General features: G+C 40.3%; 1 protein-coding gene across 1 annotated transcript in view; it reads left to right on the top strand.

Moving 5' to 3' along the window:
- The window catches only part of ALK (ALK receptor tyrosine kinase), a 53,015-nt gene that overhangs the window by 4,438 nt on the left and 30,269 nt on the right, over nucleotides 1-18,308 (top strand). The window contains exons 2-4 of the mRNA XM_021391827.1: nucleotides 5,064-5,158; nucleotides 6,541-6,684; nucleotides 14,940-15,102. Of these exons, the coding sequence (XP_021247502.1) occupies nucleotides 5,064-5,158; nucleotides 6,541-6,684; nucleotides 14,940-15,102 (402 nt within the window). The remainder of the gene's footprint in view (nucleotides 1-5,063; nucleotides 5,159-6,540; nucleotides 6,685-14,939; nucleotides 15,103-18,308) is intronic.

The following is an 18,308-nucleotide window of genomic DNA, read 5'->3' as shown; positions in this document are numbered from 1 at the left end:
TTTACCCATTCTAGTCTTGCTGGCTCACTGGTTTTATCTGCACCACAGTGGGGCTCATCAGTTTTTCATGCTTATATTAAAGCAGGATTCCCTTTCGGCCCTCAGGAATGAGATCTTGTATTCTGTCTGTCTCCTTCAGCAGTGCTGATCTCAATGGCAGCCAAAGCAGCTGAGGAACCTCTGGCTCATTGCTGCAGTAAAAAGAAGTCATCTCACAGTCATACTGCTCTACTACTTTTGTGTTCTTGCATTGCTTTCTCATCATGCTCCTTTCAGATTTTATTTCTGGTAGGTTTCTGGATGCTGGGTTTCTCACTGAGGAAGAAAGAGGAAAGGAAGGTTCCTGGCAATATTTTGTTCACAGAGACACGTTTGTCTCGTGTTATTCCTGATGTTTCTTCCCATTCTACCACAAAGAATCAAGGATCCTTCATACAAGCTAGACTCCTTATACGATACCACGTCTATATTTACTGGTTGCGTCTGTTCTACACTCAGAACTCTTTATTCCTTCTTCCTCTGTGGATCCAAAGAGTAGTCCTGCGTTACTTGGTTAAAAACAGAACGAGTCTTTAATGTCTGTATCACTGCCCTGCTGTTCTATAGCATTAACTATGTCTGCTGCTGTTCTCTTGAAATAGTTATTCTGGTGATGACTGTTCTGTTCTGAAAAAGTGGTTTTTGGTGACAGTGTGTACCTGTGGCAGATTTTGCACAAGTATGTATTCTGTGTGGTTGCCCTTAATAACCCCTTTGAAACTTAACCTTCATTACTGACTAATTCTGTCTCTGTAACTGAGATTCTGTAACTGCTAATATGCTTATAGTTCTCCAAATAATCCCATTCCACCTAAATATGTCTTTTATCCCAAATAGTAAGGCCTTTGTGAAGTAACAATACATCATTTTTAACAGAGGAGTTAATGGGAACCCGAATGTAATAAGGGTTACTGACCCAAAACGTTTCTCTTCTGTAAGTACCTCAATCTCAAGCAGGTTCAGCCATAATTATTTTAGCTAGGTAGACAGAGAAATCGGTTCCATCAGAGGCAAAACAATACAGGCATGCTGTGATGGTATCACTGCATGGGGGGTTGACTACAGGGGAGATTAACATTCAGTCTTGATCAATAATTCCTGTCTTTACAATAAAATGAAAAAATAATTATTGCTATCAGACATTCTAAAGTAATAGCAGAAAGATAGCTACCTGGAAGCCTCAGTGTCTGTATGAGCCAGAGACAATATTTAGGTGGAATTCAGAGTTGCTGCTGCAGGGAGGGAGCTGCAGAGAATTCATACAAAATTTGCTGAGATTCTCAATACAAGGAGAATGATTTTTATTTCTTCTCTACACAGCAGAGGACGTAATACACCCAAAAGCTAACATTTCTGTGCAATGAAGACCGAAGGATAGGCGTCATAAGCAAAACAGTTTGTCCTCATGGAGGCTATGTAGATATATTTTCATAATTTTGGCTCTTTATTTCCCTTTATAGATAAGCCCTAGATTTTGGGGAGGAGGCACGGAGCACAAGGGGAACTGGCCTTCTGTTAGGATCAAGAAAAACATAAGGAAACAAAAAGCAGCAACTGAACAGAAAACCCCAAATGATATCATTAGTCTCAAATACTGAACGCTCTGAAATAGGATTTAAAGTTTGTGAGAAGTGGGGAAGACTGCAGTACAGAAGGTTCAGTGCTATCCTGTTTCTGTGTCGGTTTTAACTTATTTGGAATGTACTTGGTGTTACCTTTCAAAGAACGGTTCATCTGGATTCTAATTTCATGGGTTGGGCCAAAGAAACAAACCAAATGAAAATAATTTGCTATGCCTTTGGTGGCATTTCTTATCTGTGATTCTGAAGTATTTGATCAGTAGTCACCCCTGAGTTTTTGAATTTATGTAAAATTTGAATCCTTCAGAAAGCTGAGTTGATGCTCCCCAAAGGGGAGATTTGAATTAATTTTTTTTGTCCACCTGGTACAACATTTTCCATCTGCCTCAAACAGATTATTTAAAAAAAAAAAGAGTACATGTTCTGTTTACAGTTCAGTTGATGCTCAGCTTTGCTGGATGTAACATGTGAGGCATTTAAGGAACTTTTTTTTCCTAGCTGTGTTTCTGGATTCAAACAGGGCAAAGAAGAGACAGAAATGTCCACTAGTCCTCAAGTAGCAATTTTTCTAGTATCAGAGTCATTAAAACCCTTCAACAGCCTTTTCATTCCAATGAAGAAGTGTAGCTTGCAAGCACAGAGTTGTCTGACCAGGATTTGGATTCCATGTGAGGATCTTGCAGGAATTTAATAAGCAACAAAACTGTAACAAAATTGTGAACACTGATTTTGCTGCTGCTTTATAATAGCCTTCATGAATGGTCTTTCATGACCATCCACCATGTCCACAGAGTGTGATGCACCAGTATCTGTGCTACACAGGTGCTAGTTCAAGTACTGCATGCACAGTCAACGTAGCCCACTTTGAGCTTTGTAAAAATAACTGTGCATCACGGCCACCTACTGCATTACACTAAGTCACAACTGTAGCTTGTGCATCTGGTATTTCAGTATCAGCTTTCAGCAACGCCAAGGGGAGTTGTTTCATTGATTTCGGTAAGCACGGATCAAACAGAAAGAAGAAAAAGGAGGGGGCAAGGGAATGAGATCGTCTGTCGTTTTTTTCCTTCTCACTGATGTGTGACATTTCCATCTTCAGTTTTGATTAAATTTCCCTTAATTAGCCCATTAAGCTAAAACCACCAAAGCTAATGATTGAAGTGTTGGTTAACTGATGATTTTGTTTCAATGGAATTTGAAAGACATCATATTTCTAAATTAATAGTGGCATTAAATTGGAAAAGAGAAAAAGATGAACTATTTGTTGCAGTAATGCTGATCTCAAGGGAAGGCTTGTACTGAATTCGCATTCATGTTAGAAAATTAAAGAAAAACCATAGATTAGTAGGCAACCAGTGCAACACGGGTGGTCCTGACAGTGTTTGACATTCACACAATTTTTCTATTTTGGGGGCTCTTCTTTTTTTTTTTTTTTTTTTAATCAATGTTGAACTTCAGGAAGCTTCTCATGTGTTCTGGTCTCAGTGTTTCTGCCATGGAAGTTGGCAAGGCTGACTCTTAAAGAGGAATAAAAAGCAACCTATTCGGTTTTTTTCTTGGGCATGTTAGATGACATTCCCTTTCATGGTAGAAATCCTCTTTTGAATCATGCCTTCCTGCTGTTAGGAGCTGGACATTTGATAATCTTTGCAAGAACAACCATTCATTGTCTGGAAAGGCAAGATGAGGACGTGTTTCGCATACAGTTCAGTCATTTCTTTTGCTGGAATGTTAACTTAGAGGAGAAGGAAGATCAGAGCACACTTTGTCTGACAGCTCAATCAAAACACAAGGGCGTATGGTCCCCAAAGCAAATGTACCTCTGAGCAGAAATGCATCACTTGGGTATTGCTTTGTGAGGTTAATTCATTGGTGAAGGAGAGGTAGGTTTTAAAACCGCTGGAGGCAACAAGTCTAATCTGTGAATACTGATAGCCACCAAAACAACGAGAGAAAATGTTTTAGATGAATAACTATGTATAAAGGATGAGAGTCTGTGTGAAGAACATTCTTGCTGGTGTCTAGATGCTTGCAGCAGTGCAGGATACAGAATTTGTACAGCCCTTTTAAATAAACAGGAATGCTCCTCAGAAAAACCTGTTTTGTTCCTCTGTTTGTCATCTAAATTGGAACACCTGAAAGAATTCATATTCTGGCTAAATGATTATATCTAAAAGACAGAGTAGGAACCATCAGCAAGTTATCTACATTAAAGAGACCCATAAATGGCTTCAAATTATCCTGGTGTAAAACATTAAGATACAAAAGTGAATGAAGTTTAAAGAGCATTTCGTGTTCTCTTGCAGCTTGCATCATGAAGCTTGCTGTCTTCATGTTTTTCTAAGTCTTGATACAACCTCTTGGCATTGTATCTGACTGCCACACCATTGTCAGTTGCTTTTATAAATTGTTTTCCCATCCCAAGCACAGTATTATGACTTAATGTCACAGATATGCATCAGGAGAACATAGTTTTGTAGAATCCCTTGTGCTGGAATGGACCTTAAAGCCCATCCAGTTCCAACCCCCTGCCATGGGCAGGGTTGCCAACCACTAAATCAAGTCCCATCCAACCTGGCCTTGTACACTTCCAGGTAACGTGAACTTCTTAAGCTAAATGAAAATACAAATCCACACGTGCCCTTAAAAAAAAAAAAAAAGTCATGGTCTGTGTACTATCAGATTTGAAATACTTGGTTGTGCGTTTTTTTGTTTTGTTTTTGTTATTTTTTTTTTTTTTTGCTTTACCTGTTGACTTGTAGTACCAATGAGGATGAATTTACAGCAATCTTTTTTTTTTTTTTGGTAATATAGGAGAGGCAAAAGCCTATTTCCTGCAAAATCCAGAGAATATGAGTGATTTAAGGTACAGCTTCTACCAGGGGATGATGAGATCTGCTGTTCCTATAGACTGTCCAGTGTCGCTTCTCTATTTTTTTTTTTTTTTTTGGCTACCAGGATTGTTAGATATCTTTTGTTTCCTTGAAGGTGGATCAACACTAAATACATATATTGATTTCAGCCTTTGCTAGTTTCTTTTACACATTCCTAAATGACTTCAGGAGTCTCAGCATACTTACTTTTCTTAACACTTCAGGGTACGAATTGCTTATGAGAATAAAATCACCTTAACTGTTTGATTTGTGTGGGCGTGTGCCATGAGTCAGGGAATTTTAACTTTAATCCTGAACCCACCACCCAACAAGTACTGACACCTGCTTCAGCTTGTGTGCTTCTCAAGGGACATATATATATATTCATGTACAGCTCCCCTCCTCAGATCATCTTTGCTTTTTCAGGAGTTAGGACTCTGTCAATTTAATATTTTTGTATGTGAAAAGAAAGCTTTTTTCTTCCATTCTAAATCTGCTTTAATTTAGAATAGCTCTGTTTCATCCTTCTACCAGAGAGATTTTTTAATCCCTGTTCTTCCAATCTCTGCAGGTTTTGGTTTCAGATCACTGCTTCATGGGAAAAAGGATCCAATGCCATTATTGCTTTTGACAATATCTCCCTTAGTCTGGACTGTTTTTTAACAAGTAAGTTTTCCTTCTGTCTGCAAGTGGTTTGTCTTTTATTTGCCATGCAACTGAAATTTGGAGAGGGATGGAAACTGTGGGGAAAGGATTGTGTGTTGCCATGTTCAAAAGACTCTTGAAAAGAGGTATGTTTCTGAAATATCTGTGCTCAGATCAAGGAGACCATTCAACACATGTCTTATTAGTGGAACTGACTGGTGAATTGGTTCCAGGTTTGGCAGTAAATGGACAGTAAGACACATGGTGTCGGAGAGTCGGCTTGCAGCTAGAATAGTAGCATCACCTATCCACACAAACTGATGCAGAAGGCAATCTGTAATTACAGAGTTTGACATGACCTGTTTTGTTGTGTGACAGTTATCAAAATGAGTGACAGTTGGACTCTGTACTAGGAAAAAAAAGAGGCGGACTGTGATTGACACTAACTTTGCAATAACGTTCAGCACAATAAATTAAATTAGAACAAGTTTGTTTTGTTGTGCCTTTTATGGTTTTGGTTTTCTTTTATTTGGATTGATACGCATTTAAGTCTGAATCAGAAACTAAGATCCCCTTTATCGTACTCTTGGGAAAAATTTGGATTTAGATCCAGATTTTGTGATTGACCAGCCTCTAAAATAGGTTCAGCCTATAACTCTGCTGCCAGATTCACCTCATTTAGATTTTTACTGAGCAGTTGTGTCTAGCTTGTAACCTCATGCATACTGAGATGCTTAAATTGTAAATGTTTTTAATTATCTGTCACTCCATTCTTTGAAAGAAAAACTTACATAAGGATTGCTGCTCATAACACATGAAACTTATGTCTTGAGTTGAACAGTAGAACTTGGCTACTTGTTCATCTCCTAGCCTTGAAGCTACAACCTCTGTCGTTTTCAGTAGACAGAAAACCTCTAAGCCACTTCCTCATCCAACAGCAGTCAGAAAGTTTCATTTGCTTTGTGTTAGTTTGCACTGTCTGGGGCTGTGAGTATTTCCATTTAGGCAATGATAGTTCTTGTTTACTGTGCGTAGAAACAGTGCACCTCAGGTTCTGGTATTCTAAAGAGATGTTAAAGTTAAGCTGTAACTGAGAAAGACTGTACATATTTTAACTGGCTAAAAGAACAACTTTCTAACGGTTGCTAAAGATTGTTCTGTACTTCTGCTTTGTGTCTTCATTCACTTGTTTTGTCCACCACCTATTCCTATTTATTTTTGTCACAGTTCCCATAACAGCAATTGAAAGTCAATCTGCCCATTCCTTTTAATGCTGTTATATCATATGTCTACAGGCTCTAATTCTCAGCAGAGAAGTCTCCAGCCCTTTATTTAGCTTGAGCTCTGGATTGCATGCTGACTCAGCACAGGGATAAATCAGTCTGTGACTTCTTGTTTTCTAGTCAACGGGGAGAAGATACCTCGAAGTACTACTCCAGACTCAAGCAATTTGCTCACCAGTAGAAGAGGCCAGAATAATTTTGGATGGGAACAAAAGCTTCTGGGAAATCTCCAACTCGGCACCGCCCCCATTTCTGGTCCAGCAGGTAATGGTCTGAACTGAGAATTATTTTCAGACAGCAGAGATTTTCAACAAGTGCAGATTTTGGTTAAATGTGGCTAAAGGCAATATGACTCCTCTTTCTTTTCTTTCTTTCTTTTTTTTTTTTTAACCAAAGCCTTTCTTCAGAGCTTTTCCTAAGTTTGTTATAAACGAACAAAAAACCCACCTCTTCAGAAGACAATGGAGGAGTATGATTGGTACATGCCTACTTTATGAGTAAGCCCAGGAGTTTGTTCATGCTGTCTCCTTCTCTCCCATTCCTTTATCTTAAAAAGACTTCTTTAAATCTTTTCTGTTCTACGTTATGTTTCACTTTGCTACCTGCAGTGTACTGCTGAAATACATGAGCTAGTGTTAAGTCAGTTCTGATACCAGCAGCAGTCTAGCCAGTGTGATAAAAGCTCCACGTAGTCTTGCATGCCTGCTTGAAAAGCTGGACCTATTAGCCCCAGCAGAGCAGCTGCTGGCACCTGAACCAGCAAGTTCTGGTAAAGTGACCACCAACAGTGGAAAAATGATGTCTGCAGTGTCTGCCAAGAGTTGCGTCAAGTGGAGTTTATTGATATTTTCTGTATTGAGCATCATACAGCAAGAAAAGTGCAGGAGTAAAGGATTAGATAGGGAGAATGAGCCTTTGTGAGAGGATGCTGGGCTGAGTGGACCTGTGCATTAGGGTTCTCTCATGTTTTTCTAGATGATCTGGATACAGGATTTAAATGCTTGCTACATAAGTTTGCAAATGATGCTAAACTAGGAGCTGCTGGCTTCCTCAAGGGTAGAGGGGCCTTGCAGAGAGATCTTGCTGGTCGGTCACCAAACACATGAAGTTTTACAAGAGCAAATAACAAGTTCTGCACCTCTGGGACAAGGTAGTCTCTAGAGTACCAAATCACCTTTCACCTTTGTGTTCCTCGCTCCCTGCTCTCAGTAAGCAGTGCAGATCCTTGTTTAGTCCCTGGGCTATGCATTTTACCCAGTTTAATCTTGTTACTTTCTGCATTCTGTAATGCATTTAAGAAACCTCAGGCAGAGTCTGCCAAGGCCATTGCTTTCATGGCCCCATATTTACTGTTGTGTGCGTGAAACAGCAGCACCATCACCACCCTGAAGTCCCAAAGACTGCACTGACCAATATAAGCACAGCCAGAAGTAATTACAGCTAATGTGATCTTTGGCTCGCCTGGTGCTTCACGGGCTGTAATACTTCCTCCTTAAGAAATCATATTGAAACTCTAAAAAAAACTCTGTTTCTGTAGCTAAGGAGACAACAGAATAATAAAATGCCTTCCTCAAGTCTCTGAGCCAGCTCAGCCTACGCAGCTAGAAGTACAGTCTGAAAGATTTCGATTTACTTCGGTTACCTGTCCATATATCCAAACAAGGTCCATTGCTTTTAAGGGTAAGGAGCTGGATTTGCTCCTTTGTAACTAACATTCCCCCTGCTAGGAAATCCAGTTTTGGCAGAAGAAATAAATTGTCATCACTGCCAGTGTCACTGTCCTCTCTATTCTCAGGCCCTGTACTGAGTTAAACGCTTCAGCTTGGCACATCTCCGTGATCCATACACAGGAAGCCAGCAAAAGTTTTGAAGCATATAACACAGCCACACCATAAGGTGTCTTGAAGCTTCTAGAGATCTATTAACCACTGTCATTTATAAAGGAGAGGCTGATGAATGTGCTGTGTGGAGAACAAGACCCCAAACTGCTGCAGTAGTGATGTTATTCTCTCAAGTTTCTTGATGATGACCAGGGCTGACACACAAAAAATCCATGTAGATCTAAATTTGCCCAGTCACTTGCAATGCAAGATGGATAGCCACAAGGCTATGCACAGGCTTTCCTTTTCAATTAATTAATTAACATGTCATTTACTGGAATGCCAGCTTCTTGCTGAAAGATTGCAGGTGAAATTTGGTTGTGGAAGAAGCCTGCCAAAAAGTTGCAAGAAAGCCTGTTTATACCAGAGTATTGAAGCAACTAGGTTTGTAACTTGAACTTTTGATTGGAATTTCAGATTAAATCTGTACAGAGGTTGTACAGATGTAAAGCGTGCTTACTTCAGCTTAGTTTTTAAATGTGTTCACTATTAGTTTAAGTAAAACTGACAACTGCTCAAACCACAGCATCTCTCTACAGGGAGTTTAACTACCAATTAAAAAGCCAATTTAAATCAAACCAATGCAATTTCCTTTTATAGACAAGACCAGAATATGGAAAATTCAAGCATAGAGAGATACAGCGAGCACTAATGAGGAATTCTAGGTAAACAAATGACTATCATGGAAATGCAAGGGGAGAAAATAGGATTCTCAGTAGGCAAAAGGAGATAACAAGAAACAGAGCACTCAAGCTTTAATTAAAGATTTCTGATGCTTCTGAGTAGACTCTAAATGCCATGAGGATAGCCTCTCTTTCAGTGTTTCAGCTTCTCATCAGTCTGCTGACAGCTTACTTGTGTCAGGGCACATAGTGCAAAAATGGTGTGTTGTAATATGAACAAAAATGTTCATCTTTTTCCCCTCAAATCTTGCCTTGTTTCGTGCCATCCAGTCTGCTGTTGTGAGATGGTGGCTTCTTGCGTGGAGGCTGTCGTCACATAGTTTTCTGGACTGGATTACCATTTTCCGCAGCTCCGGTTTCTTCGCCACACACTTGGTGGTTGCAGAGAGTTTGGTTTTTTTGCATCAGAGAGTGTCCTGTTGCAAGTACTTACATTGCTGTTTCTCGGAAGAACTCTGAGTCACATTAGTTAATCAGATGAAGGAGCTGAAAGGAACAGCAAAGCGAGTATTAAGTAGAAGAAAATTACATTTGGTTGCTTTTTGTGTGCAATTATACTAACTGAACTGTTGGCGTAATGCAATAAAGGTATCTGCAGAATTGTATTTTTGTATTAAGCATCAATTAACACAGTGATCAAACGGCTCAGTACCGTCCTCCTCAGCAAAAGGAGCTTTCTGAATAGTGATAGAAAATGTTCAGAGATGGATAGGTAGTGGGATCTCAGATTATGTAGGCCTGAATTTCTTTATTGCAATGTTTACACTTGCTTTCTCTAGAGGATTAAAAATAGCTAAGGTACAATACTGAGAACCAACATAGCGAAGTTAAATTGGAATTCCTGCTCTCTAGAGTTAAACAGACCATTGAAATAAACAGATTTTAGGCCTAAGATTTAAATCTGCTGTTACTCTTTCAAAACAACAGTTTAAACTGTGCAGAAACTGCTATAAATCTGAGGAAAGGTTTTGAAATAATTTTGCTACATCCTCCTGACCTGGTCTGCGTTATCCAACATACGTTTCTATTACACTTTACATCTCTAAATGAAAAAAAAAATCCAAAAAGTTAATAGCATCTCCCACTAAAGAGCCTTTATGGAAAATTCCCTGTATCCCTTTACATGAAATGTAAATGAGAAAAGAAGTTAATTTTCTTCATGCTGCTTTGTTAGTTGGTGGTTCCTGAATGCAGGAAGAAACAAACCATTCTCATCATTGTTCAAAGTCAGCTCCTTGCCCTGTTATACTGACCACAGGTAATTTCTTCAAAGGATGCCCTGGTGGTGTTCCCTTTATCTACACGGACACTTAAGAAAATTCTGAAACAAGAAAGAATTTTTGAGTATTTATTTGAAATGACACTGAGGAGTGATCTGAAATACATTTGTCATTACTGCGGCTCTTGGTGAGCTGAAAAATATGTCCAGATCTTCCATTGCCTTCATCAATGGCAGCCAAGTGTCACTGGTCTCCTGTCAGCTTCTGACTTCCCTTGTTGGTCAAATGCTTCAAAGGAGTTTGTGAATGTTTTTACGAAGAAGATGAAGCAAGTGTTCTGCCTGTTTGTGGCATTGTGTTCGTTCTCGGCTGCCTTAGTGAAATGAAGCCCCTGAGGGACAATTAACAGAATTAACTGCTTCCATAATTTTAGCCACTGGGGTTTTTTTTGCCCCTAAAATGCTAGGCCTTATAACCCTTATTAACTCTTATTGTTATTAATTTAGTGGCAGTGAGGATAGCCTCTTGCCTGACTAGAGGTTGTGGCAATGCATTCCGCATAGTGCCCACACGTTGTTAGAAAGCACTGATGCATTTTGCTACTGTTTTACTTTAAATTCCAAAAGAAGCCCAGCCCCACGGTGCTTAGTTTGTGATTCTCTCAAATCACCGGGAAGCTTTGGTTTGGAGCAAGTTGAACCTTGGTTCAAACCAGCTTAATTTAACAAATGCCATTTAATACATCTAGGCCCTTGAGGTATAGCTAAATCGCCAGCGGCTGTTTTGCGATATGGGGTTTATATGCTGAATGTGGCAGTCAAATTGCTTTCCACGTTAGCAGTACAAATGTGCTTTAGGCTTTGTGCCACTGTTTTCTTTTCTTTGTTGTTATTCGCGGCAGCGCTGCCTTGGGCTGCAGGTTGTATCAGAGCCTCAAAATAATTAATCATTTTAAGTCTTGTGGGCTTTTGTTCTTTTTTTCTTTCGCAAGAGCGGGGCATCCGTCCCCTTTGCTGCGGCTGAAATCCAGTGCTGTTAATTGCTGTGCGTTTCATGTATCCAGCCAAGCAGTACGAAAATGAGAATTTTTGCTCCGCGGAAGAAAATAAGTGTCAGCGTGTGTGTAAATATATCAGTAAATCTAATTGGCAAGAAAAGTCTGGGAAGAAGGCTTGTTTAAAAAATCTATTTTAACGGGGCCTAAATGGCATTTCTTGCACAGTATTTTTGCTGGGACCTCAGCAGTGTGTTGGGAAGCCTGCCTGGCAGCCTGGGGAGGGCAGGTGTGTGGGTGAATAGGCAGCAGACCAAATAGTCCTTTTGCCAAATTTCCCATGAAAGTGGGCATTCTATCAGTATATAAATTATTCACTGAAACGTAATACCCCAATTCTGAATCTCGATTCATTTATTTTCTTCCCCCTATCCTAAAGAGGTATTTCCAGTTCTTAAACCCGGTTAGCATCTTGCAACTGCCCATGGCAGAACCTATTAAGGACCCTGCGTTTGGTTTCCTGTTAATTTTCATCATGGGAATGCTCAGCTGTTTCTGGAAATCAGGCATCTGTAACTTGTATGAAGTCGGGCAAAATTCCAAAGCAGTGCCAGCAGCACTCCTCTGTCACACACTGCAGAGTGAAGGAGAGGCATGCCATGCAGTATGCATCAGACCACAGTTGTACACCAGTGGAAAAAAGAATGGGTGCTTCTCACATAGCAGCTTAAGGAGTTTCAGATCAGGGCTGCTGCTTTTATCTTTGGAGATGAAAATAATGCTTCCAATCGAATTACTGTGAGCTGCTGTGGCAGGCAGCAACCTGTTGAAGTGCTGAGCTCAAGAGACATGCTGCAGTCATTTTGAGAATCACGAGAAAACCAGTACATCGCAGGGATGAATGAATGGTTATTCTTGCTTTAAAAAAAGAATGGTTGTTCTTTCTTAGAAAAGGAATGGTGAGTTACCTAAGGTAGGGAGTACTTTGAGTCTGTTTTAATACCAGTTTAAGAACTTCAGCTTCTGTTGTTTCTGTGTGTTGAGGATGAGCTTTGTGAAACTTCAGAGAGAAGAGGAAGGGAAGTGCAAGGTTTTTCATCTGAATCTGAAATAGTAATTGAGACCTATCTGTGCTATTTATGTTGAAATGAGGGGCAACTTCTTCCCATGCCATATTCTATTCCATTTAGTTCAGCAGCAAAGCTGTTAAATGTTAGAATGGCTTTTGGTATAAAAACAAAAGTGAATATCAGCAGGAGAAAGACCATTGTTTGCAGGTCAGAGGAGTCATGAATGAGGAGATCATGCAGTACCTGTCTGTAGGCTTTTTACTGAAACCCTTGCTCCCTGAAATCAGCTGCAGTCTCCCCATAGACATCACTTGGGCCAGACTTCCTCAGACTGCTCTTTGCAGAGGTCACTGCAGCTCTGCTGCTTCTGAAACCTCTTCATTCCTGTCCACCTACTTTAACTGAGCAATTAGATCTGTTTGCTTGCACTGACTACAGCAAGTGCAGAACCCAGGAGGCTCTAGATGAAATCTTGCATATACCACTGTGTCAATACAACAGGACCACTTCTGAAGTCTAAGATAATTCCTTCTGTGCTCAGTCATCTCCAGGCTCCTTATGTCTCACTTCCAGTTATAATATATCTTTGACTTTTGCTTTCCAGACCTCTCATGCTCTGCTTTAAAAGTCAAATTTGAAGAGCTTAGATGCACATTCACTAATCTTAGATCACTAGCACTGTTTGGTCTTGCCCTGATACTGCCTCTGCTCTGGAAGTGAGCACCTTACAGTCTCCTGAAGAAGCAGAAAATACCAAACCTTTTCAGTTCAAGATTTCGAGGCATAATGATTACAGCAGGAGGGCATTTCTCTTCTGATCTAGCAGGGCATCGGGCCATTTAAGGAAACAGAGAGTCATTACAAAGCATTTTGGAATAAGATGTAGTTCATTGATCCCCTGCCTATGGAACCCAGCGAGAGTCAAGAGCTGCCACTTCCAGGTACAGCTATGCTGCGTGTTGCATGTGTGATAGTCTAGAGATGCTTTTGCTATGTAAGCAGATAAATAAGGAGTGAAGTTTGTTTAAATGGGGTAAATAGTAAATGCAAAGCTTAACTATAGCAGCAGTATGCATATGCTGTGGTCTGTGCTAGGCTATAATCCCTTTCCATTTTCCATTTCATTCTCTTGTGTTTTGGGTATATTGTCCTCTTGAAGGTCACCTGCTGCTACATTTGGGAACATTTTTGATGTTTCACCAGAGACATCCAAATGGCTTCTTATTGTTCCAAGCAAAGGCATTTACCTGTCTGCTTTACTAAACATATGTTTCGGTGCAGGTGGCTTAGCCCACTGGGATACTGCAATGTTAAATTGCTGTGATAGCTGACAGAATGAGTCTCATCTTCCATTTTGTGTGAAATTTCACTTTGTTTCTGATGGTGTTTTTTTCCCGCCCCCTCTCCCCCCCCCCAAAAAAAAAATAATGAATATAAGAAGCTTCAGGTATAAGACTGTAAGTATTTGCAGAATCAGTGCTGCTGAAGCATTTTGCATAAGAACCTTTAGGCCTAGTTCCTTTCTTAGGTGCTTTCCCCTCTTGCGTGTTGTTCATGGGAAGGAGTGCACTGGTGTCAGAGGAGGAATTATTCCATTTGCTATCTACTAATTTTAAGGCTATATATAGCCATCTATTGCTGAAGGATTTGAGAAATAAGTAAAATAAGTGTATCAATATACAACAGTAGCAAAGTCCCTAGAAGGTCCTTGGAGAGTAGTCTTGAGGAGAGGTGATACAGATTTTGCAGTAAGATGTAAGAGCTTATTCTCTCAGCAATACCTAGATAGGGAAGCTTTCCTAAAGCAGTTTTGCATTACTTCAGGAGCAGCCAAGGCTCTGTTATGAAGGTTTTTCAGAAGTACCAGCCACTTTATTTCTTACAGTACTATCAAATTGTTTGATATAAGAGCACTGTGATCTTGCAACATGCTGGCATCACGTATTCAAATTAAAAATTCAGGTTTGTGAGGCACAAATCATCAAAGCCATGTTCTAGAAATCTATTTGTACGGGGCTGGTCTTTCCATTTGATGAAAAAGGCTGCATTCAGGGTGCATTGCTTTGCACCCAAAGATCTGAACTGGAACATGCAGAGCTGAACACTTGTTTTACAGGCCAGTTAGGTGTTCTGCCTTCTGAAACTTAAATTGAATCTCATGAGCAAATCATTATTCAAAATGTTATCAGTTTACTGTTATGTTGTAATCACTGAGATGATGATGTATTTACAGGTTTTTATCTAATTAACAGCTACTTTGCCATACAAAATAGGTTCAATAATCAAATGTAAATAAGAGCTGAAATGGCTAAAATGTACCACTCTTGAGGTTACGAGCATGCTGTTTAACAGCCTAGTGAGCAGAGCCAGAGGCTGAGTGGTCTGTGCTGCATTTTACTTCTCTACTCTGTCATCTTCTCCTTTTTGAGCCTTAGAAAAAGTAAAGCCATGCTCATGGTTGTAGCAGTTTTGAGAAGTTTTAGATGAGAAGCTGTCAAAGCTGTACGGTGTTATGAGTCGTTTGAAAGAGCTGTGTGAATATTTGTTCTGGCTAAAACCTGAAGGGCCAAGTTCTTCTCTTGATACTGCAAGAACAGAGGGTGGATAAAGAGCAGAGCAGCTACTTGATCTTTGTGTGTTCAGAGCATGGTTTGTATACGCTCTCATTTCAGATCACTGGCTGTTCACAACGTGTGGTGCTAGCGGAGCCTATGGCCCCACACAGAGCCAATGCAACGATGCCTACAGGAACTCCAACCTCAGTGTGATCGTCGGAGCTGAGGGGATTCTCCAAGGTATTCAAATCTGGAGAGTACCAGCAACCAACACATACAGGTAAGGGAAACGTCTGTTATTCCCAAAGTGTGTGTTTGTGTTTAAAATTTCTCTAAGCTGTGGATACATGCTAGACATATATGGTGTTGTATTCAGAAACTTAGGAAGGTATACGTCTTGATTTTATTATTTCCAGTCTTTCCAGTTTTAGATTTGCTGTCCAGCAGATGCAACTAGTTGGTGAAATGGAGAAGAAACAACTGTCCTGAGGCACATAAATCTTCAGCCTAAATAGTTACAGGACAGGAGGGCTTTATAAGTAACTGAAAACTGGGTATTTTGACCTCTCTGAGCCAAGGTCAATGCATTCTGTATGCTGTTCACTGAACTCTGGGATCAGAATCAGTTTTTCCCACTCTTCATGTGTTATAGGAGGTACAACTTTGTCAGCTTTTCTTATGGGACTGATTGCATCAGCCACTGCTCTGTTTTGAAACTAGATATAGTAAGTTGAATCTGTAAGCCAATCACCACTGTAGAACTGATTTTGGAAGCCAGCCACCTAACTGTTAGGCTTTGACACTGAGAGTTAAAATGCTTAAATCCCCCTATGGAGTTGTCCTTAAAGGGAGACGATCAGGTACAATTTAATGCAACTTAATCTGATTTTTTTACCGCTCTTGCGGGGGGAAAATGTGCAATCAAAGTTTAGCCCACTGTATCTGAATAGTGACATCAAGCCATAACATGAACCACTTTGTCTCGCTGAATCAATGATTATCTAGTGTATTTTTAGTGCAACATTCCCTATTGAAACTAATGATAGTGTCATGGATTTCAAAGCAGAAAATTCTAGCGTAGCCTTTGAACAAATTTCAATTAAAACTTACTGGCACCTTCTGTGTTTTTTTTTTTTAATCTTAGTGAAAAAAAAATATATATTGGGGATAGATATTAGTCTCTAACAGAAGTCTACTGCAAAGCAGTTTTGAGGAACTGGCTAGGCTATGCTCAAGCTCTGCCTGAGTGCCTATTACCAGAAGGATTGACGATAATGAAAAAAGCATTTGTGACATTTTACTCAACTATCAAAAATGAGTTGCCTGAGGTGAATAGAATTTTTCAGGACCAGCATTCAGTAAATAAGGATATGAAGTATAGCCCAAAAGAGAAGAGGAAATAAACTTACAGTATTGTCATTTCTTTAATATTGTAGGCCAAGAAAGAGCCAAAATTTTAGTGCAGCTGTAGGCTGATTTTTGCTACACAATACAAACCACGGGTGAAATGAGGCTCCTGCAGGAAGGACGTAAATATTTAAGTCCTATGAATGACCTAACAGGCTTTTAGTTCTGTGTCGATAATAAATGGCTAATATTATTAACCAGATGACATTCTCTTCTGTGCCTCCTATGGCTGTAGTAGAGAATTCACAGCCTGGGGAAAGGAGGCAGCAACTGTGGGCCTAAATTATCTTGACATATTCCTGATTCTGAGTTGCTGGAGGAGCAGGAGGGACTCCCCAGCATAGCATAGCTCTAAAACATCAAGTTGCAATATCAGCAGTAGGCTTTCCAGAGTCTGGGTCCACAGCCTGTACTTAGCACTCCCTTGCAGGCTGCACAGTGAGTCCTGTAGGTCCGTCTGATACACATCTCCACTATATCTGACCCAGAGGTAAAATCTTCCAGCTGGCTGTTGTCTCTTAAAAAAGCTGTTGTGGTTCGTCAGTGTGTCTTACGCTGCGTAATGCAGGGTTACATACCTAGTAATTGAATAAGCCTAATATAGATCATGTGAACACGAGGCAAAATACGCTTAATTAACTCGCAGAGGCAGAAAGCTCAACTTTTCACAAAACTCTGCTAAGCTAAGCTTACCCCACCATCTGTGAAGGCCTGGGTAGACTGCCACATGCTGCATGCTGCTTCATTTGAAGACTGCATTGTTGCATGCTCCAGCGCTGACGCAGACAAAATAAGCTGGTTCAATCCCATGGGGCCGAACATTGTATAATAGTAATAAAGTTAGGCAGTAAAAAGGAATATTTCTTCTTTCCAGATTTCCTTCCAAGCTTTCAGAAGGCTTTGTCATCCCACATCTAGGCCTGTGATCACATATGAAAGAATCAAGCTGTATCAAATTACATGTTACCACCCATTAACCAAATTCTGTCATTTTTTAAAGCAAGAGCCTTTGGTCCATTTTGCTGTATGACCATTTGATGTCACTTCTACTTTTCTCTTTTCTCTGCTCCCTTCCTGTAACATAAAACAAAAGACTGTTGGAATGCAAGAGACTGTTCTACATTGGCCAGCTCAGACGCTGCATTTTCTCATATTCTCTAAACTAGCTACAGTGTTTCCCATAACATCTACTTAGAGGTGGATTTTTACTCCAGGACCGGCCTGTGCTGTCAGTGCCTTATGCACATTCTGCTCCTTCCTGAAGACACAGTTTTATTTCTCAATTCCTACCAGTATCATAGTAAAGGAAAGGAAGACAATGTAAGTTATGCTATGTTCTGCTCAAGTGGTGTGACTCTTCAAGGCCTACATGGTTAAATGTATCCCTCCCATAAAAGCCAGTTTTGCCTAAGGAAAGGGATCCTGCTCTAAGCTGAAGTCAAGATAACCCATCTGTTTAAATAGCAATACACATTTTAAATATGGAATAGCTGTCTCCCAAACCTGCCATTTATTATTTGTTTGCAGCCTTTGAATGGGTTTTCTCAAATTTTGTGATATCATTGCTTATATGCAAAACCTGTTTATGCACAGAAAAATATGGCCCCTAATTGCAGCCAATTAGCCATGCCAGCTTGCTGTGCCTGACAGCGCACTTCATTAACCATTCCAAAATTCTACGGTAAATTTAGCTCAGTCTTCAGGTTCATGCAGCGTCTGCTCAGGGGAGCCCAGTACTGTGTGTTTATCACTTTTTCTGCTGGCTCCAGTGCAGCCTTTCTGAGAAATGATTGCTTTGGTTACTGAGAGTGGCATGAACGTAGTCATGTCACATTGCAAGGATCTAATCTGCTTTATGAGGCACTTGATGCTTCATGTTTGCTGTGACATTGAAATTGCTCCAGGCTGGCTGCTTCCGAGTGGTATCAGAAGGTGAGTTCCTTTCAGGGCAAGGAGCTAGCTGAAAGTGAGCTGGTTGTTTCCTGAGGGAGGGAGCTGCCCTCCTGACCTGGTCAGGGTGCACATGCACACGGAGCTCTGCTGGTTTGTTCTGCTTTCAGCCTGGAGGACTGTGCTGGG

Source organism: Numida meleagris, chromosome 3 (genome assembly GCF_002078875.1).
Source record: "Numida meleagris isolate 19003 breed g44 Domestic line chromosome 3, NumMel1.0, whole genome shotgun sequence".
In the NCBI taxonomy this organism is placed as follows: Eukaryota; Metazoa; Chordata; class Aves; order Galliformes; family Numididae; genus Numida; species Numida meleagris.
This window is presented reverse-complemented; position numbering and strand designations above follow the sequence as displayed.